We start from the raw sequence: 24,853 nt of genomic DNA, 5'->3' as shown, positions 1-24,853 counted from the left end.
AAGGTCTTTAACCACATGCCAAAGTGGGGCCGGATGCGGAGGAAAGCCTCACACACGACGATGAACGCCGAAATGTTGAGGATGAAGTTTGGGGCTAGATCATGAAAGTCCAACCCGTAGTAGAACATGAGACCACGGACGAATGGATGGAGGGGAAACCCTAGTCCACGGAGGAAGTGGTGAAGGAAAACTACCCTCTCGTGAGGTTCCGGGGTAGGGACGATCTGCCCCGCGGCGGGCAGCTGATGCGCGATGTTCATGGCTAGGTATCCAGCCCCGCGCAGCTTCTTGATGTCTCCCTCCGTGATGGAGGAGACCATCCACCTGCCTCCCGCTCCGGACATGATTGGAGAAGGTTGAGGTGGGAAGTGCGGACTTGGGCGCTAGAGCTCGAGTGTGCGAAAACGGATGGGTAAGGGAGGAAGAAGGCATGGATAGAAAGGTGAATCCTTATCCCTTTATATGGGCGGACAAAACTAAGCGTCCCCACTTGCCTGGTAAAACTCGCTTATCCTCCAAGCACCACAATTGATGGCGCGGTTGGGTTACCCACGCCTGTATTGATGACAATCCCGTAATAAGGGGACACGATCTCTGCTTTGACAAGACGTGTCGAAAAACTGCCTCGTGTTATGTGCGGGGCTGGTTAAAAGAAACGGTTCAAATAATCACCGGGCCATGACGTAATGTCATGCTGCCAAAACAAGCCAGCAAATTAGATCTGCGAAAATATAATTCTCTCTGTGGTGGAATGTGGAACTTATTTTGCAGGATCGGACACTATCCTCGTATTCAAATTCTTCTATGATGTATTCGGAGAAGGAACCCGCCTTGCAATGCCGAAGACAATACTGCGCGCCGGACTCATCGTCATTGAAGCCTGGTTCAGGGGCTACTGAGGGAGTCCTGGATTAGGGGGTCTCCGGACAGCCGGACTATCTCCATTGGCCGGACTGTTAGACTATGAAGATACAATATTGAAGACTTCGTCTCGTGTCCGGATGGGACTCTACTTGGCGTGGAAGGCAAGCTAGGCAATACGTATATGGATATCTCCTCCTTTGTAACCGACCTTGTGTAACCCTAACCCTCTCTGGTGTCTATATAAACCGAAGGGTTCTAGTCCGTAGGACAACAATCATAACATACAATCATACCATAGGCTAGCTTCTAGGGTTTAGCCTCTCTGATCTCGTGGTAGATCTACTCTTGTACTACCCATATCATCAATATCAATCAAGCAGGACGTAGGGTTTTACCTCCATCAAGAGGGCCCGAACCTAGGTAAAACATCGTGTCCCCTGCCTCCTGTTACCATCCAGCCTAGACGCACAGTTCTGGACCCCCTACCCGAGATCCGCCGGTTTTGACACCGACAACGACCCCAACTATTACTTTGGATATCCGCCAGGCCCTCCGTGGCCATAGACCAACTTAGGCCAAAAGCCTAAGCTTGGGGGAGTACGTATCTCTCACCGACATTACATTCTTGTTCACACACTCATGCTAGTTGTTGGAGCTCATACTTTTTCATTGTAATATCCATGCTAGTTAATTTCCCTCCTTACGCTTTATTCTTGTGTGTTTGATAAGCCGTAAGAAAAACCAAAAAAATTAGTTGTAGCTTTTAGTTAGTTTACTTTCCATGCCTATAGTAGTAGTAATTAAAAAGAAAACCCAAAAAGATTTCTTGTTCTTCTTTTGCTTGTTGGGAGCTTTCCCATGTAAATAGTTTTATTTCTTTTCTTTCTTTGGGGTCGAGAGGAGAAGACCATAATGAAAATGTTGAGTGGCTCTTATATGCATTATTGTTGATCTAACAAAGAGCCCATATTACCTTGTCTTCTCTCTTGAATTGAATGCTTGCAGGTTCCAGCTTAGTCCAATGCACGTGCACTATTATTATTTTCCACACTATTCGGTCGTGCAAGTGAAAGGCAATAATGATGATTATATGATTAACTTATTGAGATGAGAAAAGCTGGTATGAACTCGACCTCTCTTGTTTTTGTAAATATGATTAGTTCATCGTTCCTGATTCAGCCTATTATGAATAAACATGTTTGCAATGACAATTAGAGATTATAGTTGCTTATGCCATGATTAATTAGCTAGGTGCTTATAATGGTTTACCTTGCGTGCCAACATGCTATTAAAATGGTTGTGATGTGGTATGATAGGGTGGTATCCTCTTTTGACAGATTCGAGGGGCCTGACTTGGCACATGTTCACGCATGTAGTTGAAACAAAATCAACATAGCCTTTACGATATTTATGTTCATGGTGCATTATATCCTACTCAGGCTTGCATTCGGTGTTGATTAATTTTAATGCATGCTCATGGCTATTGTCGCTCTCTAGCTGGTCGCTTCCCAATCTTTTTCTAGCCTTCATTTGTACTAAGCGGGAATACTGCTTGTGCATCCAATTCCATAAACCCCAAAGTTATTCCATATGAGTCCTCCATACCTACCTATATATGGTATCTACCGAAGGAAATATGCCCTAGAGGCAATAATAAAGTTATTATTTATTTCGTTATTTCATGATAAATGTTTATTATTCATGCTAGAATTGTATTAACCAGAAACATAATACATGTGTGAATACATAAAGAAACATAGTGTCACTAGTATGCCTCTACTTGACTAGCTCGTTAATCAAAGATGGTTAAGTTTCCTAACCATAGACATGAGTTTTCATTTGATTAACGGGATCACATCACTAGGAGAATGATGTGATTGACTTGACCCATTCCGTTAGCTTAGCACTTGATCGTTTAATATGTTGCTACTACTTTCTTCATGACTTATACATGTTCCTATGACTATGAGATTATGCAACTCCCGTTTACCGGAGGAACACTTTGTGTGCTACCAAACGTCACAACATAACTGGGTGATTATAAAGGTGCTCTACAGGTGTCTCCGAAGGTACTTGTTGAGTTGGCGTATTTCGAGATTAGGATTTGTCACTCCGATTGTCGGAGAGGTATCTCTAGGCCCACTCGGTAATACACATCACTTAAGCCTTGCAAGCATTGCAACTAATGAGTTAGCTGTGCGATGATGTATTACGGAACGAGTAAAGAGACTTTCCGGTAACGAGATTGAACTAGGTATTGAGATACCGACGATCGAATCTCGGGCAAGTAACATACCGATGACAAAGGGAACAACATATGTTGTTATGCGGTTTGACCGATAAAGATCTTCGTAGAATATGTAGGAGCCAATATGAGCATCCAGGTTCCGCTATTGGTTATTGACTGGAGACGTGTCTCGGTCATGTCTACATAGTTCTCGAACCCATAGGGTCCGCACGCTTAAAGTTCGATGACGGTTATATTATGAGTTTATGTGTTTTGATGTAACGAAGGTAGTTCTGAGTCCACGATGTGATCACGGACATGATGAGGAGTCTCGAAATGGTCGAGACATAAAGATCGATATATGGGACGACTATATTTGGATACCGGAATGGTTCCGGGTGAGATCGTGATAATACCAGAGCACCGGGAGGTTATCGGAACCCCCTAGGAGGTATATGGGCCTTAATGGGCTTTATTGGAAAGGAGGGGAAATGATCAAGGGAGGGGGATCCCCCCCAAGCCCACTCCGAATTGGGAGGGGGGCCGCCTCCTCCCCTTTCCTTCCTCCCTCCTTCCTCTTCCTTCCCTCTCCCTCTCCAAATAGGAAAAGGAGGAGTCCTACTCCCGGTGGGAGTAGGACTCCCCCCTTGGGCGCGCCTCCTCCCCTTGGCCGGCCCTCTCCTCCCCCATTTATATACGGAGGAGAGGGGCACCCCATAGACACAACAATTAATCTCTTGGATCTTTTAGCCGTGTGCGGTGCCCCTCTCCACCATAGTCCACCTCGATAATATCGTAACGGTGCTTAGGCGAAGCCCTGTGATAGTAGAACATCAACATCATCACCGCGCCGTTGTGCTGACAGAACTCTAACTCAATGCTCGGCTGGACCGGAGTTCGACGGACGTCATCGAGTTGAACGTGTGCAGAACTCGGAGGTGTCGTGTGTTCGGTACTTGATCGGTCGGATCGTGAAGACGTACGACAACATCAACTATGTTGTGCTAACGCTTCCGCTTTCGGTCTACGAGGGTACGTGGACACACTCTCTCCTCTCGTTGGTATGCATCACCATGATCTTGCGTGTGCGTAGGAAAATTTTGAAATTACTACGTTCCCCAACAGTGGCATCCGAGCCAGGTTTATGCCTAGATATTATATGCACGAGTAGAACACAAAGGAGTTGTGGGCATGGGTATATACATATTGCTTGCCGTCACTAGTTGATTCTTAATTCAGCGGAATTGTTGGATGAAGCGGCCCAGACCGAAATTACGCGCATGCTTACGCAAGACTGGTTCTAATGATGTGCTTCACACACAGGTGGCTAGTGGGTGTCTGTTTCTCCAGCTTTAGTTGAATCAGATTCAATGAACATGGTTCTTTCTGAAGATCAAAAAGCAATCACTATACCCCGTTGTGGTTTTTGTAGGTAAGAACGGTTCTTGCTCAGCCCGTAGCAGCCACGTAAAACTTGTAACCACAAAGTAGAGGATGTCTAACTTGTTTTTGCAGGGCATGTTGTGATGTGATATGGTCAAGACGTGATGAGATATAAATTGTTGTATGAGATGATCATGTTTTGTTAAAGTTATCGGCAACTGGCTGAAGCCTTATGGTTGTCTCTTTATTGCATAAGATGCAATTGCCATGTAATTGCTTTACTTATCGCTATGCGATAGCAATAGTTGCAAAAGCAATAGTTGGCGAGACGACCATGTGACGACACATTGATAGAGATCAAGATGATGGAGATCATGGTGTCATGCCGGTGACGATAGAGATCATGACGGTACTTTGGAGATAGAGATCAAAGGCACAAGATGATCATGGCCATACCATGTCACATATTTTGATTGCATGTGATGTTTATCCTTTATGCATCTTATTTTCCTTAGTTCGGTGGTAGCATTATAAGATAATCTCTCACTAAATTTCAAGGTATAAGTGTTCTCCCTGAGTATGCACCATTGCGACAGTTCGTCGTGCCGAGACACCACGTGATGATCGGGTGTGATAAGCTCAACGTTCTTGTACAACGGGTGCAAGCCAGTTTTGCACACGCATAATACTCGGGTTAAACTTGACGAGCCTAGCATATAAAGATATGGCCTCGGAACATTGAGACCGAAAGGTCGAGCGTGAATCATATAGTAGATATGATCAACATAGTGATGTTCACCATTGAAAATTACTCCATTTCACATGATGATCGGTCATGGTTTAGTTGATTTGGATCACGTGATCACTTAGCTGATTAGAGGGATGTCTATCTAAGTGGGAGTTCTTAAGTAATATGATTAATTGAACTTTAATTTATCATGAACTTAGTCCTGGTAGTATTAGCATATCTATGTTGTAGATCAATAGCTCGCGATGTTGCTCCCCGTTTATTTTTGATATGTTCCAAGAGAAAAACTATGTTGAAAAATGTTAGTAGCAATGATGTGGACTAGCTCCATAATATGAGGTTTCTCCTCATTGCTGCACAGAACAATTATGTCCTTGATGCACCACTAGGTGATAGACCGATTGCAAGAGCAAAAGCAAACGTTATGAATGTTTGACAAAGCTCGGTATGATGACTACTTGATAGTTTAGTGCACCATGCTTTACGGCTTAGAACCGGGACTTCAAAAAGGTTTTGAACGCACGGAGCATGTAAGATGTTCCAAGAGTAGAAATTGGTATTTCATACTCATGCCCGTGTCGAGAGGTATGAAACCTCTGACAATACTTTGCCTACAAGATGGAGGAGAATAGCTCAACCACTGAGCATGTACTCAGATTGTCTGGGTACTACAATTGCTTGAATCAAGTGGGAGTTAATCTTCCAGATAAGACAAAGTTCTGTAGTCACTATCACCAAGTTACTAGAACTTTGTAATGAACTATAATATGCAAGGGATGGCGAAAGTAATTCCCGAGCTCTTCGCAATGCTGAAATTGGCAAAGGTAGAAATCAAGAAAAACATCAAGTGTTGATGGTTGAGAAGACCACTAGTTTCAATAAAAGGGCAAAGGGAAGAAGGGTAACTTCAAGAAGAATGGCAAGCAAGTTGCTGCTCAAGTGAAGAAGCCCAAGTCTGGACCTAAGCCTGAGACTAAGTGCTTCTACTACAAAGGACTGGTCACTGGAAGCGGAACTACCCCAAGTGTTTGGCGGACAAGAAGGATGGCAAAGTGAACAAAGCTATATTTGATATACATGTTATTGATGTGTGCTTTACTAGTGTTTATAGCAACCCCTCGGTATTTGATACCGGTTCAGTTGCTAAAAGTAGTAACTCGAAACGGGAATTGCAGAATGGACAGAGACTAGTTAAGGGTGAAGTGACGATGTGTGTTCGAAGTGGTTCCAAGATTGATATGATCATCATCGCACACTTCCTATACTTTTGAGATTAGTGTTGAACCTATAATAAATGTTATTTTGTGTTTGCGTTGAGCATGAATATGATTTGATCATGTTTATTGCAATACAATTATTCATTTAAGTCAGAGAATAAATGTTGTTCTGTTTACATGAATAAAACCTTCTATGGTCATACATACAATGTAAATGGTTTACTAAATCTCGATCGTAATGATACACATATTCATAATATTGAAGCCAAAAGATGCAAAGTTAATAATAATAGTGCAACTTATTTGTGGCACTGCCGTTTAGGTCATATTGGTGTAAAGCGCATGAAGAAAATCCATGCTGATGGGCTTTTGGAATCACGTGATGCTTGCGAACCATGCCTCATGGGCAAGATGACTAAGACTCCATTCTTCGGAACAATGGAGCGAGCAATAGACTTGTTGGAAATAATACATACTGATGTATGTGGTCCAATGAGTGTTGAGGCTTGCGGCGGGTATCGTTATTTTCTGACTTTCACAGATGATTTAAGCGGATATGGGTATATCTTCTTTATGAAACATAAGTCTGAAACATTTGAAAAGTTCAAAGAATTTGAGAGTGAAGTGGAAAATCATCATAACAAGAAAATAAAGTTTCTACGATTTGATCACAGAGACAAACATTGGAGTTACGAGTTTGGCCTTCAATTAAAACAATGTGGAATAGTTTCACAAACTCATGCCACCTGGGACACCACAGCATAATGGTGTGTCCGAACGTCATAACCGTACTTTATTGGATATATTGGAATCTATGAAGTTTCTTACCGAATTACCACTATCATGTTGGGGTTATGCATTAGAGACAACTGCATTCACGTTAAATAGGGCACCATCTAAATCCGTTGAGACGACACCATATGAACTGTGGTTTGGCTAGAAACCTAAGCTATAGTTTCTTAAAGTTTGGGGATGTGATGCTTATGTGAAAAGGTTTCAACCTGATAAGCTAAAACCCAAATCGGAGAAATGTGTCTTCATAGAATACCCAAAAGTAACTGTTGGGTACACCTTCTATCACAGATCCGAAGGCAAGATATTTGTTGCTGAAAATGGATCCTTTCTAGAGAAGGAGTTTCCCTCGAAAGAAGTGAGTGGGAGGAAAGTAGAACTTGATGAGTTAACTGTACCTACTCACTTATTGGAAGGTAGTTCAACACACAAATCTGTTTCTGTGAGTCCTACACCAATTAGTGAGGAAGCTAATGACGATGATCATGTAACTTGAGATCAAGTTACTACCGAACCTCATAGGTCAACCAGAGTGAGATCTGCACCAGAGTGGTACGGTAATCATGTTCTCGAGGTCATGTTAATTGACCATGATGAACCTACGAACTATGAGGAAGCCATGATGAGCCCAGATTCCATGAAATGGCTTGAGGCCATGAAATCTGAGATGGGATCCATGTATGAGAACAAAGTGTGGACTTTGGTTGACTTGCCCGATGATCGGCAAGCCATAGAAAATAAATGGATCTTCAAGAGGAAGACGGACGCTGATTGTAGTGTTACTATCTACAAAGCTAGACTTGTCGAAAAAGGTTTTGACAAAGTTCAAGGTGTTGACTACGATGAGATTTTCTCACTCATAGCGATGCTTTAAGTCTGTCCGAATCATGTTAGCAAATTGCCACATTTTATAAAATCTGGCAAATGGATGTCAAAACTACATTCCTTAATGGATTTCTTAAAGAAGAGTTGTATATGATGCAACTAGAAGGTTTTGTCGATCCTAAAGGTGCTAACGAAATGTGCATGCTCCAGCGATCCATCTATGGACTGGTGCAAGCATCTCATAGTTGGAATATACGCTTTGATGAGTTAACCAAAGCATATAATTTTATACATACTTGTGGTGAAGCTTGTATTTACAAGAAAGTGAGTGGGAGCACTATAGCATTTCTGATAAATATATGTGAATGACATATTGTTGATCGGAAATAATGTAGAATTTTCTGGAAAGCATAAAGGAGTATTTGAAAGGAGTTTTCAAATAAAGACCTCGATGAAGCTACTTACATATTGAGCATCAAGATCTATAGAGATAGATCAAGACGCTTGATAAGTTTTTTCAATGAGTACATACCTTGACAAGATTTTGAAGTAGTTCAAAATGGAACATTCAAAGAAAGAGTTCTTACCTATGTTACCAGGTGTGAAATTGAGTAAGACTCAAAGCCCGACCACGGCAGAAAATAGAAAGAGAATGAAAGTCATTCCCTATGCCTCAGCCATAGTTTCTATAAAGTATGACATGCTATGTACCAGATCTATTGTATACCCTACACTGAGTTTAGCAAGGGAGTACAATAGTGATCTAGGAGTAGATCACTGGACAGTAGTCAAAATTATCCTTAGTGGAATAAGGATATGTTTCTCGATTATGGAGGTGACAAAAGGTTCGTCGTAAAGGTTTACGTCGATGCAAATTTTGACACTGATCCAGATGACTCTAAGTCTCAATCAGGATACATTTTGAAAGTGGGAGCAATTAGCTAGAGTAGCTCCGTGCAGAGCATTGTTGACATAGAAATTTGCAAAATACATATGGATCTGAATGTGGCAGACCCATAGACTAAACTTCCCTCACAAGCAAAACATGATCACACCTTAGTACTCTTTGGGTGTTAATCACATAGCGATGTGAACTAGATTATTGACTCTAGTAAACCCTTTGGGTGTTGTTCACATGACGATGTGAACTATGGGTGTTAATCACATGGAGATGTGAACTATTGGTGTTAAATCACATGGCAATGTGAACTAGATTATTGACCCTACTGCAAGTGGGAGACTGAAGGAAATATGCCCTAGAGGCAATAATAAAGTTATTATTTATTTCCTTATTTCATGATAAATGTTTATTATTCTTGCTAGAATTGTATTAACCGGAAACATAATACATGTGTGAATACATAGACAAACATAGTGTCACTAGTATGCCTCTACTTGACTAGCTCGTTAATCAAAGATGGTTAAGTTTCCTAACCATAGACATGAGTTGTCATTTGATTAACGGGATCATATCATTAGGAGAATGATGTGATTGACTTGACCCATTCCGTTAGCTTAGCACTTGATCGTTTAATATGTTGCTACTGCTTTCTTCATGACTTATACATGTTCCTATGACTATGAGATTATGCAACTCCCATTTACCGGAGGAACACTTTGTGTGTTACCAAATGTCACAACGTAACTGGGTGATTATAAAGGTGCTCTACAGGTGTCTCCAAAGGTACTTGTTGAGTCGGCGTATTTCGAGATTAGGATTTGTCACTCCAATTGTCGGAGAGGTATCTCTGGGCCCACTCGGTAATACACATCACTTAAGCCTTGCAAGCATTGCAACTAATGAGTTAGTTGTGGGATGATGTATTATGGAACGAGTAAAGAGACTTGCCAGTAATGAGATTGAACTAGGTATTGAGATACCGACGATCGAATCTCGGGCAAGTAATATACCGATGACAAATGGAACAACGTATGTTGTTATGCGGTTTGACCGATAAAGATCTTCGTAGAATATGTAGGAGCCAATATGAGCATCCAGGTTCCGCTATTGGTTATTGACTGGAGACGTGTCTCGGTCATGTCTACATAGTTCTCGAACCCGTAGGGTCCGCACGCTTAAAGTTCGATGACAGTTATATTATGAGTTTATGTGTTTTGATGTACCGAAGGTAGTTCGGAGTCCCAGATGTGATCACGGACATGACGAGGAGTCTCGAAATGGTCGAGACATAAAGATTGATATATTGGATGACTATATTTGGATACCGGAATGGTTCCGGGTGAGATCGGGATAATACCGGAGCACCGGGAGGTTATCGGAACCCCCCAGGAGGTATATGGGCCTTAATGGGATTTAGTGGAAAGGAGGGGAAAGGAGCATGGGAGGCCCCCCCCCCCAAGCCCAATCCGAATTGGGAGGGGGGCAGCCCCCCTTTCCTTCCTCCCTCCTTCCTCTTCCTTCCCTCTCCCTCTCCAAATAGGAAAAGGAGGAGCCCTACTCCCGATGGGAGTAGGACTCCCCCCTTGGGCGCGCCTCCTCCCCTTGGCCGGCCCTCTCCTCCCCCATTTATATACGGAGGAGAGGGGCACCCCATAGACACAACAATTGATCTCTTGGATCTTTTAGCCGTGTGCGGTGCCCCTCTCCACCATAGTCCACCTCGATAATATCATAACAGTGCTTAGGCGAAGCCCTGCGATAGTAGAACATCAACATCGTCACCATGCCGTCATGCTGACGGAACTCCCCCTCAAAGCTCGGCTGGAGCGGAGTTCGAGGGACATCATCGAGTTGAACGTGTGCAGAACTCGGAGGTGTCGTGCGTTTGGTACTTGATCGGTCGGATCGTGAAGACGTACGACTACATCAACCACGGTGTGCTAACGCTTCCGCTTTCGGTCTACGAGGGTACGTGGACACACTCTCCCCTCTCGTTGCTATGCATCACCATGATCTTGCATGTGCGTAGGAAAATTTTGAAATTACTACATTCCCCAACATCTACTTGCCGTTCCAAGTAAATTTGTATGTGCCAAACTCTATACCTTCAAATAAACATTCTGTTTTGTATGCTCGAATAGCTCATGTGTCAACTAGGGCTGTGTGTATCCTCCATGCTAGGCAGGTTATTCTCAAGAGGAGTGGACTCCGCTACTCACTCACGAGAAAATGACTAGTCGCCGGGATGCCCAGTCCCATGCTTTATGCAAATCAAATCAAAATAACTGCAAACAAAACTCCCCCGGGACTCTTGTTAGTTGGAGGCACTCGTTGTTTCGAGCAAGCCATGGATTGATGCTTGTTGGTGGAGGGGGAGTATAAACTTTACCATTCTATTTGGGAACCGCTTATAATGTGTGTAGCATGGAAGATATCGAAATCTCTCGATTGTTATGTTGACAATGAAAGTATACCGATCAAAATATTATTCATATCTATTTCAAAACCGAGCTATGGCACCTCTACAAATCCCCGCTTCCCTCTGCGAAGGGCCTATCTATTTACTTTTATGTTGAGTCATCATCCTCTTATTAAAAAGCACCAGTTGGAGAGCACCGATGTCATTTGCATCCATTACTATTAGTTTACATTGAGTATGACTTGACTAGATCTCTTTTACCATGAATTACAATGTCTAGTCAGTCCTTGATCTTTAAAGGCGCTCTGCATTTATGTTTTGCGGTCTCAGAAAGGGCTAACGATATACCATCTTGTCATATCATATCATGATTGTTTTGAGAAAGTGTTGTCATACGAGATTTATTATTATTGCTCGCTAGTTGATTATGTCATTGATATGAGTAAACATGAGACCTAAATGTTATTGTGAATATGGTTAGTTCATAATCTTTCCTGAAAACCTGAATGCTGGCTTTACATATTTACAACAACAAGAGCAAACAGAGTTTGTAAAAGTTTTTATTTATCACTTTCAGTTTATCAACTAAATTGCTTGAGGACAAGCAAAGGTTTAAGCTTGGGGGAGTTGATACGTCTCCGTCGTATCTACTTTTCCAAACACTTTTGCCCTTGTTTTGGACTCTAACTTGCATGATTTGAATGGAACTAACCAGACTGACGCTGTTTTCAGCAAAATTGCCATGGTGTTATTTTTGTGCAGAAATAAAAGTTCTTGGAATGACCTGAAAATCAACGGAGAATTATTTTGGAATATATAAAAAATACTGGAAGAAAGATCTACGTCAGGGGGCCCACCACCTGTCCACGAGGGTGGGGGACGCGCCCTACCCCCTGGGTGCGCCCCCCTGCCTCGTGGGCCCCCTGACGCTCCACTGACCTCAACCTTGACTCCATACGTTCACTTTCAGGGAGAAAAAAATCAGAGAGAAGGATTCATCGCGTTTTACGATATGGAGCCGCCGCCAAGACCTAAACTCTCTCGGGAGGGCTGATCTAGAGTCCGTTCGGGGCTCCGGAGAGGGGAATCCGTCGCCATCGTCATCATCAACCTTCCTCCATCACCAATTTCATGATGCTCACCGCCGTGTGTGAGTAATTCCATCGTAGGCTTGCTGGACGGTGATGGGTTGGATGAGATTTATCATGTAATCGAGTTAGTTTTGTTAGGGTTTGATCCCTAGTATCCACTATGTTCTGAGATTGATGTCGCTATGACTTTGCCATGCTTAATGCTTGTCACTATGGCCCGAGTGCCACGATTTCAGATCTGAACCTATTATGTTTTCATCAATATATGAGAGTTCTTGATCCTATCTTGCAAGTCTATAGTCACCTACTATGTGTTATGATCCGGTAACCCCGAAGTGACAATAATTGGGACCACTCCTGGTGATGACCGTAGTTTGAGGAGTACATGTATTCATTATGTGTTAATGCTTTGGTCCGGTACTCTATTAAAAGGAGGCCTTAATATCCCTTAGTTTCCATTAGGACCCCGCTGCCACGGGAGGGTAGGACAAAAGATGTCATGAAGTTCTTTTCCATAAGCACGTATGACTATATTCGGAATACATGCCTACATTACATTGATGAACTGGAGCTAGTTCTATGTCACCCTAGGTTATGACTGTTACATGATCGATCGCATCTGGCATAATTCTCCATCACCGATCCAATGCCTACGAGCTTTTCCTATATTATTCTTCGCTTATTTACTTTTTCCGTTGCTACTGTTACAATCACTACAAAACCCAAAAATATTACTTTTGCTACCGTTACCTTTTGCTATCGTTACCACTACTATCATATTACTTTGCTACTAAACACTTTGCTGCAGATATTAAGTTGTCCTGGTGTGGTTGAATTGATAACTCAGCTGCTAATACTTGAGAATATTCTTTGGCTCCCCTTGTGTCGAATCAATAAATTTGGGGTGAATACTCTACCCTTGAAAACTATTGTGATCCCCTATACTTGTGGGTTATCAGAGGGCGAGGGAGAGGGAGAGGGAGAGGGCGCCATAGTCAAAACCCTCTCCTTGTCCTGTGAACCACCGCGCGCGTGGGCGAGGGAGAGGCGTAGTAAGCAAGCTTCTCCTCGTTCGGTGAGTTGAAGGGACACATCAAAGCAGTACTAGTAGTAGTCCATACTGCGTCCTTTCCGGTTAATATGGCTTAATTTGAAACGAGAAAAATACACTGGCGGTCAACGTATGTAACAATACGCTCTTTACGGTTACTATATATAGTTTTGCGGTGATGATACGATCACTAGCTCATCGTAGAGCACCGTATTGCACCCTACTGACCAGCCACATAGTCGACGTGGCACTTTGTTGACTGGTTAAATTGTCACCTGGTTTCTGGGTCCCACATGTCAGTTGGCAGAGCAAAGAAATCAACTAAAATCAAAGAGTGTAGTACATCTATACTTCCAATGCATTTAGCCTTTAATCTAAATCGATATTGATTGACTAATGCACCAACTTGTGCTCTAGGTATAGGCTACATGTCTATCCTTAATTACAGCATGCAATGACCTTCATTTAATCTTCTTCTCTCAATGGTCGCATGCACATATAAGTCTGCTTCTTTTGGGTGTTAATTATGCCCTGGTCAATGTGTAAATCTCTAAATGTATAGTCTTTCACGGACGTAGGGAGTAGGTTGAGCACTTGAGGGTGAGCGTGTGTGTTGCGTCGTGTGATGTGTGCCGCATGGGTACGTGAGTGTTGCGTGCATCCATGTGTACGTGTGAGTGTTGCATGTTGCATGCATGCATCCATGGGGCCTACTCCCTCCCATTGACATGTTCATATTTCAAGCTTCCTCTGTTCCCTCCATATGGTGATACTCCCTCTGTTCCCAAATACGGAGTAAAATCCTCCCTCTGTTCCCAAACACGGAGTATATGTCTTTCTAGAGATTTCAACAAGTGACTACGTACGGAGCAAAATGAGTGAAGTGAGCGTAGAGGCATAGGGATAATGTAGAAAGGAAGTCTTCGTGATCCATTATTCCCCATCCCGGAGAGAACTATTCAACTAGTCTTCACAGTGAAGTGACAATACATGTTGCAGCAGATGGGACACTTAATTAATAAGCTGAACCAGCGTGTTGGTGTTACTAAATCAGCCTTACCCAGTACTGCCATCATGTTTGCCAGTAGAGCACGCTTCTGTCCTCCATTAACTAACATATGGGCCCTCTTGTGGTAGACACATATGTCATTGGTGTAACTATTTACACTCCGAAGGACGGTATATCCTGGTAGTAGTAGTAGAATTGAGATTTAATGCACTTTCTTCCCCGTCTTCCACTCTTCTTCCTCCTCTCTTCCCCATCGTCGGCCGCACACCATTTCCCCCCGCTCTCTGCTTGCCCGCCCGCGCTATCTTCCTTGGTACCTCGCGTGTGTCATATCCCCCCGCTCACTACTCGGCCACATGAGGAGAAGCTTGTTCCCTCACCCGCCCGAATCCACTTCCCCATTGGCTCATAGGCACCGAAAACCCTAATGGTAGAACCGACTGACACGCAGAGCCGCGATTGGAATTCCCTCCCCGATGTTCTCTTGGAGAAGATCTGTAATCGTATGGACCTACTCAGCACCGTCCGTCTGGCCGCATGCTCGGTGTCTTTGTACCATCTACTCGTCTGCAACCGGCCGGCTCTTTTCAAGACACCCTGCTTGTTGATGCCCGATCCTCGCAGGTGGCCCAGACACCGACTTGACGATCCTACGGAGCTTGCCGTGGTGCCCCTCGACATGCTACCAGTACCCGTCCACATGTCCTTCATGTGCGGCCACTACTGGGTGGGCATGAAGGCCAACTGGATCGTCCTCATCCACCAATCCGGCAGTCCGTGGCGTCTCGTGGATATCTACACCCAGCGAGAGATCACCCTTCCATCTTTGGATACCGCCGCCATCGAGCCTCGCGGCCTGCCGGACACTCCTGCCTACTACGCACGAGATGCATTGAGCTTTTGGCTCGACCTCTGTTTGCTGAAGGTTGTAATCTGCAAAGTGCCCATGCTATCTCTTGAGCACTGCGTTAGTTTTCCCTTGAAGAGGAAAGGGTGATGCAGTAGAGCAGCATAAGTATTTCCCTCAGTTTTTGAGAACCAAGGTATCAATCCAGTAGGAGACCACGCGTGAGTCACCTCGTACCTACACAAACAAATAAGAACCTCGCAACCAACGCGATAAAGGGGTTGTCAATCCCTTCACAGCCACTTGCAAGAGTGAGATCTGATAGAGATAATAATAATAATAAGATAAATATTTTTGGTATTTTATGATATAGATTGAAAGAAAAGATCGCAAAATAAAATAGATTGGAAACTTGTATGATGGAAAATAGACCCAGGGGCCATAGGTTTCACTAGTGGCTTCTCCCAAGATAGCATAAGTATTAAGGTGGGTAAACAAATTACTGTCGAGCAATTGATAGAAAAGCGAATAATTATGAGAATATCTAGGCATGATCATGTATATAGGCATCACGTCCGAGACAAGTAAACCGACTCCAGCCTGCATCTACTACTATTACTCCACACATCGACCGCTATCCAGCATGCATCTAGAGTGTTAAGTTCATAAGAACAGAGTAACGCCTTAAGCAAGATGACATGATGTAGAGGGATAAACTCATGCAATATGATATAAACCCCATCTTTTTATCCTCGATGGCAACAATACAATACGTGTCGTTTCCCCTACTGTCACTGGGATCGAGCATCGTAAGATTGAACCCAAAGCTAAGCACTTCTCCCATTGCAAGAAAGATCAATCTACTAGGCCAAACCAAACTGATAATTCGAAGAGACTTGCAAAGATAAACCAATCATACATAAAAGAATTCAGAGAAGAATCAAATATTGTTCATAGATAATCGGGATCATAAACCCACAATTTATCGGATCTCAACAAACACACTGCAAAAGAAGATTACATCGAATAGATCTCCAAGAGAATCGAGGAGAACTTTGTATTGAGATCCAAAGAGAGAGAAGAAGCCATCTAGCTACAAGCTATGGACCCGAAGGTCTGAAGTAAACTACTCACACATCACTGGAGAGGCCACAGAGTTGATGTAGAGGCCCTCTGTGATCAATGCCTCCTTCGGCGGAGCTCCGGAAAAGGCCCCAAGATGGGATCTCTCGGGTACAGAAGGTTGCGGTGGTGGAATTAGGTTTTCGTGGTGCTCCTGGATGTTTGCGGGGTACATGGACTTATATAGGAGGAAGAAGTAGGTCGGTAGAGCAACGAGGGGCCCACGAGGGTGGAGGGCGCACCCAGGGGGTAGGCGCGCCCCCTGCCTCGTGGCCTCCTAGATTGGTTCTTGACGCCCACTCCAAGTCTCCTGGATCACATTTGTTGAGAAAATCACATTCCCGAAGGTTTCATTCCGTTTGGACATCGTTTGATATTCCTTTTCTGCGAAACACTGAAATAGGAAAAAAACAACAATTTGGGTTGGGCCTCCGGTTAATAGGTTAGTCCCAAAAATGATATAGAAGTGTAAAATAAAGCCCATTAACATCCAAAACAGATAATATAAAAGCATGGAGCAATCAAAAATTATAGATACGTTGGAGATGTATCAGCCCACACCATCAGAAGACTACATGGATTACAAGCTCATTGCCGTGTTCAACATGGGATTAGTCTATCTGGAATCTGGTCGCCATACATGGTTATGGCTCATCGTCGATCCTCTTTACCCAACACTTCTGTCTGATGCTATAGTGCATGATGGCATCGTTTATGCGGTCGACGCACATATTGGCTGCCTATACTGGTGGAATCTATCGTCGTGTAATTGTTCTATCTCATCTCATCTTTACCTTAAGAATACGACTGCCTGTTCATTGTTATAAATTTAGAATATATAGTATGTCTATAACCACATGATTGCTATATGTTCCTCTCATTTCCTAGATTTTTATAACCACACATGTTATTGTTAGAGTTGATATGAGAACAATTGGTATCTAATGATTATTAGAATAGATATTATGAGTATAACCTCATGATTGCTATATGTTACTCTCATTTCTAGGATTTTTATAACAACGCATGTTATTGCTTAGAGTTGATATGATAACTGTAGTAAGTGCTATGGTAGAATATGAGTAGGCCCTGTCATATATGTTTTCCTCTCATTGTTACATGATGTTTGAATCATGATATATTGCTAGAATATGAAAGCCATTGGCTTATTTTTTTAACTTGGGGTATGATTATGACCACGACATTGCAATTCCCTGTCTATGATATGTGTCACTGTTATAATAATCTTAATTCCACACGTACTCTGAACATGATTGTTTATTTTTTTCCTTTTGGTCTCCAATTTGAATTGTTGCAGCAGACACAAATGCGCTGGCCTTCATGATTCCAGGACCTGGAATCATACCAGCCGATGGGTGGTGGTTTATCGCTCATTCAGCTGACGGTGGTCATTTGATGCTCGTTTGCACGTACCAAATTAACCAAACCATTTCATCAAACCACATGCAATACAATGCCTGGGGAGTTCGTGACATTGATGGCTATGGCTGCTTCGTGTTCGAGAAAGATCCCAGCTCCGTTGGGCCAGGCGTATTCAACTGGAGGCGGGTTTACAGCCTCGGCAACCACTCCATGTTCCTCGGGCTCAATTATCCGATCATCCAACCAATCATCGATCATATCACTGGCGATGATTACCGTGCTATGCAACTTCCATTTGCCAGGGGGGACTGTGTTTACACATCATACCATGGGTTTCATGAATCACCATATCCAGAGATTCGTCGACACAGCTTGTTGCTAGATAATCTTCAGTGTGTGAAAGGCATCAAACTTCCATGCGATGGATGGCTTTTGCAAACCCGACATGCGGCGATGTGGTTCATGCCAACAGAAAATATGCACAACTTGATTCGTACTGATATGTAGACTGAGCCATGTATTCTGCTACTGTAGCACGCCCCTCTTTTGTTGGATATTATGTACTGTTGTTAGTTTGAAGCACTCCTCTGGTTTGAAGGATAGATACCTTTCTGGGATCAAGTGCATCCTAACTCACCTGCGTAGGATGTACTGATAATGATGATGGAGATGATGTGCAGTATGTATATATATATATATATATACATAAACACTATTCTGATCACGGGACCAGAATAATATTCTGATCACAACATGAACTTCCCGAGTAACGCGCCTGACCTTCCTCGAGTACTAGGTTGAACTTTAGCTAAAAGGTGTCCAAATGGGGCTTGCGATATACCGTTGGATAGCTATGGACATTAGTATCATGACCCAAGTTGAATTTTTGGCAAAATGTAAGCGGTTTAAGAGCAGTTTTGAAAACCGTTTTTCTTCATATAAAAAACGTGAATCGTATTTTCGATCGCATTTTTAAACCGTTTATCGGAATGAGGCAAATAATATGGCTTTGGAAAGATGCAGCAAAACCGCTCCTTCCACATGTTGAAAGTTTTCTCTAATTCCCTACGGTTAAAGAGTAATTCGGAAAATCGTAAAATTTCGCAAACCAAACACCCGAGTTCGTATTTTTGATGTCATTTCTAAACGGCTAATCCAATTGAGGCAAATAATATGGCATTGGAAAGCTTATGAAAATGCGCTACTTTTTTATATTAAAAGTTTTTTCTAATTTTGAATGGTTTAAAAGTAATTTAGAAAACGGTACAAGTTCCACTGAGTTCGTATTTTCGAGCTAATTTTTTAACCGTACGTCCAAATGCAGCAAATGATATGGCGTTGGAAAGCTTGAAGAAATGCGAAACTTTTTTGTATATATTGTTTCTCCTAATTCATTACGGTTTTATGTCAGTTTTGAAAATGGTTTAAAACATATTTTTGCCATAATTTCTACAAACTTTATCGGAATGGGGCAAATAATATACCGCTGAAAAGCTACGGAAAATGCGAAACTTTTCATGTTGATGGTTTTCTCTGAATCCTGACCGTTTTCAAGTAATTTCGAAAATGGCGAGATCATTCGTTCCTCCTTTATCGCGAAACAGATTATTCGAAAATGCACCGCGTGAAGAACCTGAACTTCTCGGCATGTCTACTTGAACTTCACTCTGTTTTTCACGTGTTTTTTTTGCTCGTAGCTCTCCATCCACTGCTCGTAGCTCTCCATCCACTCACCGGAATTGAGCAAGTGATATACCAATGGAAAGCTGTTGTAAGCATGCAACTTTTCCGTGTTGATTGTTTTTTCATACTCATGACGATTTTAAAAGTTTTTCATCTGAAATTCATTTAGCGTAGTAGTTGAACTTCCTGTTGTTTTTACGTTGAACTTCTATGATGTATTTTTGTCTGTAATTTTCTCATCCATTCGTCAGTGTTAAACAAATGATATTCTTGTTGTACAAACCTCTCTCACAATGATTTTTTAAATTTCTCCGACGGAGAACTTGAATTTAAAAAGACAACAAATTTAGCCTTTGCATTTGTATTCTTTTTTAATACAAAATGCACACCGTGTAGAACGTGAACTTCTGGTAGTTTATCAACCTGAACTTCTCTCGGTTACGTGAAAATATCTAAGTTCTTTATAAATATTAATCTGAATTTCTTAATCCTTTTTTTGTGAATTTTGAAGCGCTCCATTTTTAAAAGTTGAACTTCTTGTTATTTTATTTTTGAACTTGCTTCCATTTGTTTCATAATGAGGGAAATTTGAGTTTTCTATAATCATCGAACTTCTCCATCTTTTTACTATGTACTTCCTGGTTTTTTTTCTTAATCTTTTTTATGAATAAAAATATTTTAAGAAACCAAAACAACATTTTTGTGTTTTTTTTCATTGGTTTGCACATCAAACCGCGTCATCTTTAGAAATTGAACTTCTCCTTTTCTTTTTATTTTCTTTCAACATTGTTTAGCACGTCGAACTACGTCATCTTTAGAAATTGAACTTCTCCTTTCTTTTTGTTTTCTTTCAACATTGGGTTGCACGTTGAACCGCTTCATCTTTAGAAATTGAACTTCTCATTTTCTTTTTGTTCTCTTTCAACATTGTTTTACACGTTGAACCGCGTCATCTTTAGAAATTGAACTTCCCCCTTTTTGTTTTCTTGCATGTTTAAATTTATTTTGAACTTGCTGAGATAACACACTTGACCTTCTCGAACACAACATTTTGACCTTCGCAAAACATAAATTAAAGCCAAACTTTTGACCTAGAGAGCATGCATAATTTTCTCCACTTTTTTTAAGAATAAGCACTGAATCGCCCCATTAGTTTGACTTGAACTTCTGCTGCACATGAATAAGCTATTGAAAACGCGCAACTTTCCTGCTCCGTTAATTAAATTTGAACTTCTAGTTTTTTAAGAAACGGGATTTTTATAAAACGTTTTTACTTGTTCCTTTTATTCTAATTTGAACTTCTAGTTTTTTTATAACGGGGATTTTTTTCATAAATTCTTTTGAAATGTTCCTCTTTTTAATTTGGACTTCTCCATTTTTTTAAACGATAAAAATCCATTTTTATAATGGTTTTTGAAGTACTTTTTTATTTGAACTTCTTGGTCAATTTTTTTTGAACTTATTGCGCTGACCGGTCTCCATTTTCCTCGTACTAATGCTCGTGTGCACAACATGCGTGTGCACATAGAAGAATTATAGGCAGCCACACACTGATGCTGCTGGACACCTACTATTGCTTTTTCCTTCATTTAGTATAGACATTGAACCATATAGGTTGTTAGGATGAACTTCTGTCTTTCTGCTCTAGAGAAGAGCGGTGCATCGGTGAATAATGCAAACTACTAGGCATCATGAGGCCCCAAAATATGGATACAAAATTTTGACAACAAGTGAATTGCTCGACATAATAGGAAGGGCTGCTCTTTTTAAATGAAACTGATGAGATTTTTCATTTTGCAATCAGGTGGTGTCACTAAGAAGGACACCGCTGCCTACAGATCCTCTCGGACGACGGAAATTGAAGAAGAGACATCAGCTATAGAAGTTTAGCTATCTGATTCATTACTGCAAGACAACAAGTTGATGTCCACCAGCACAAGAGTAGCAGGTTGGTGATACAGCAGTGAACGACATGGGCCTGCATCATTGGACGACCAATGGTGGCAAAGATGAACGGCCTGGGATTTGCACATCTCGTAGAAAGGTGTAGAAAAGGTTAGAAAAATACACAAAAACCGGTTTAATACATATTTTTTTGGCTGCACAAACTTCGTGCATTAAAAAAAATAACTCGGTTCGAGTAAAATATGCTACTGTACATACACACACATGTCCATTACACTTTGGATAAAATGATTAGATGCTACCACCAATGGACAATTTTGAAACCCTATGTTTTCTCTTCACCACACATCCTCTCCCCATCTTCTCGAGTGCTACAGTGTCCGCTCAACTTGGCACCGTAGATGAACAAAGTATAAAATTTGGCTCTGTTGCAGTTAGATGAACAAACGATTAGAGTTGGTTCCAAATGACCATGTTCTAATTGGTATGGTTCACTCTGGTTTGGTTCTGACCCTTGGTACTTTTCTCTGCTATTGTAATCACAGGAATAGGAGCGCAGAGACAAACTTGTATTATTATGGTTCCAAAACAAGGGGGAACCCATCCAGCATTACTACAAGGCAATAGTAGAACAAAGATTATTTACCAACAATCGCGACAACTCAGTAGGGAAGTTGAAGAACCGTTGCTAGCTCCGAACCGAGGAGTCGAGGATATCACCACACAGGACTAGATAGAGGAGTGCAAGTGAATCAACCTTTCTCTTCAAAAAAACTAACAATCCAAACTTCAGAAAATCAACAAACTGAACTTCGGAAAGCAAAACAAATTGAACTTCACAGGGCCCTGCAAAATATACACGGTTATAGTCCAATTTAAAAACTTCAGAAAATCAACAAACTGAACTTCTAGAGGGCCAGATGCTGACCTTTCTATTCGCAGCATTGTTGCTGACTCGTAATTGAAGATAGAGGATGACGACCAGCACCTGGACGGGTTCTAGCGACCAGTGTAGGCCATCGATGGAGTAGGGGCAAGCTAATCTCTCACAGAAAAAACAAGGACAACAACATCAGCGAATCTCTCTCACACACTCAAGCTGAACTATAGCAGCACCATCGAGAGCAAAATGGGTAGGTGAGAACTCATCTATATGCACATGAGTATATTCTTTGATGTACCTGAATGTTCGTAGCTGTTTTACATGAACTTCTTGTGTTATGCCGGACAGCGCACTGAGCATGAGAGGGTGTCTTCGTGCTCGTCGTTGTTTCTGATGGCGATGAACGTCTTAGTGCTACATAGTTGAACGGCCGGAGGTGGCAGCGACGAACGACCTGAGCGTGATGGGCCCCACTGGGAGGAGGCTGTGTGTTGTCTAGGATAGAGTCGACCTTCTTCAACAAACCAGATTGAACTTCAAATAAACCAATTCATCAAAACACTTTTTGTGAGCATATCAAACACTCTTGAGAGCACAATTTTTCACTACATTTTTTTCACAAACATTTTGCTGCAAAAATGGCATTTTTTGTAAACAACAAGTACCGAATCATCATAACACAAATTGCTAAATGGAACAAATTCCGAAGGAATTTATGGCATTGTTGAACTACATATCATGAAAAAGAAAATGTGCACCCATGTATACACACACGAAGCATCAACCTCCAAATATTCTAACTTCTACCATTGATATTTCTGAACTTTTTGGGCATGCTCCCAGGTTTTCAAATGGAATACAGTCACGTCCATGCACGAACAGCCAACATCAGCCATGGCAATGTCTCTTCTCCGGCAAACTGAAATTCACTCATGTGTACAGAATACATGATTTGAGTCCTCAAACACCACTAGAGGATCTTAAAATAAAATTTTCAACCCTGATACACACTCATCTCATGGGAAATCTTTTCCAATATTAGATTAGTAGCATCACGTACACAGAAAACTTGGCCATAAAGTCAAATAGTACACAAGAAGATTGCTATATGTTTCAACAAATTGAGAGAGAGAGAGAGCATAGGCATGGGTTCTTGGTGGCATCCATGAATAAATTTTTAAGCGAGTAATGCATGGGACAACCGTTGTACTGACAAGCTCTAGATGAGAGACAGCTTGTAAGGGGCAGTGGCCGCGATTAGCATCGGCTAGGTAATACCTGAACTGCAGGTGGGCGTGTTGGTGAGCGGCCGAGGCGGTTGGAGGCCGATTATTCTCATAGCTCGGGCAGCCATCAGCAAGGAACATCGATGGATCTCTGCAAGAGAAGATGATCCCTATCAGCGGACCAGCTACAGCTCGAGACCCCCCTACTGCAGGTCGAGACCACCACCAGTTGTAGGTCAAGGTCAGAGGGATGGGGAGGGGATGGTTGGCCGGGAGACGAGTGGGACGGGGTGGGGAGGCTGTAGTTGGCCGGAGGGCACGTGCGGCGGGAGGGGAAGTGGTGGTTAGCCGGAGGGCCGCTTGTCAGGGCCCGGTGGTAGCGTGAGTGGAGGTAGGGGCCCGGCGCTGACACGTTTGGAAGTCGGGCCTCGACGGCGACGTGGTTGAAGATTGGGCCTGGCCGCAGCACCGGTGGTGGTAGGGGCCAGCGGCGGCGCAGTTGGAGGTGGGGGCGGCCGACAGCGTGATTGGAGGAGGGGGCAGTCGAAGGCGTGATTGGAGGAGGGCGGCGGCCTGTGGGGTGGGCCGGTCGGAAACATGGGTGTTGGGGCGGCTGGCGGCGGGAGGCGCGGCGGGGTCGGGAGCGGCGATGGGGCTGGGGTGGTCGGCGGCGAGAGGTGCGCCGGCACCAGGGGCGGCGGCGGTTGTGGAGCGGGCGGGGAAGATGGGGATCGGGTGGGGATGGGCTGGGGGAGTGGTCGGGGTGGGTGTTTCTCTTTTTCCTTTTCTTTCCACGGTTTTCTGAGTTCGGGAGACCCTTGTCGCGCCCTTATATGGCTGGCTGTGATCCAAATAACTATTATAATCCTGGGATTAGAATAGTGTTGTCCTATATATATAGTGATATTATTCATCACCCAGAGTGCAGAATAAGTTATTCTTCACCCGAGGTAATCTTACTATCATTTCCGAATTAAATTACGTTTGGAATTCAAATAGTTACATTTCGATTGATTCACTACGTAAAATTTGGCATAAGAAAATTAAAATATAGGTTATAATACAAGAAAATCTGCAGTTTATGTGTATTTTACACTATGTTTTTACGTTTGTAATTTTATATAACATAAATTATTTTTTACGACGATTATATATTTTCTTACGGTCTGTTTTTACGTCAGAAATAAGACAAAACTTACGGAACGTAAAATTATGGTGCATTGATGATAAAATAGAGGGGTATATATATATATATATATATATATATATATATATAT

At 42.4% G+C, this 24,853-nt stretch overlaps 1 protein-coding gene across 6 annotated transcripts; it reads right to left on the bottom strand.

The window, feature by feature from the left end:
* Positions 1–21,559: 21,559 nt before the first annotated feature.
* Positions 21,560–24,307, bottom strand: LOC123130643 (uncharacterized). Of its 6 annotated transcripts, XR_006463945.1 has the most exons (5): positions 23,629–24,307; positions 22,649–22,884; positions 22,396–22,512; positions 22,114–22,313; positions 21,560–21,892 (listed from the first exon to the last, which is right to left on the bottom strand). XR_006463945.1 is itself a non-coding variant. In XM_044550477.1 (4 exons), the coding sequence occupies exons 1-4, from the start codon at positions 23,702–23,704 to the stop codon at positions 22,257–22,259; spliced, it is 486 nt and encodes a 161-aa protein (XP_044406412.1). In that variant the 5' UTR covers positions 23,705–24,307; the 3' UTR covers positions 21,560–22,256. The 6 variants fall into 6 exon arrangements, 1 of the variants encoding a protein (XP_044406412.1); XM_044550477.1 differs by having other exon boundaries at positions 21,560–22,313; XR_006463948.1 differs by having other exon boundaries at positions 21,562–21,892; positions 21,980–22,313; positions 22,396–22,505; positions 22,649–24,307.
* Between the last annotated feature and the right edge of the window lie 546 nt (positions 24,308–24,853).

This window comes from Triticum aestivum, chromosome 6A, assembly GCF_018294505.1.
Source record: "Triticum aestivum cultivar Chinese Spring chromosome 6A, IWGSC CS RefSeq v2.1, whole genome shotgun sequence".
NCBI classification, from domain to species: domain Eukaryota; kingdom Viridiplantae; phylum Streptophyta; class Magnoliopsida; order Poales; family Poaceae; genus Triticum; species Triticum aestivum.
The sequence above is the reverse complement of the archived record's forward strand: the minus strand, read 5'-3'. Positions and strand labels throughout refer to the sequence as shown.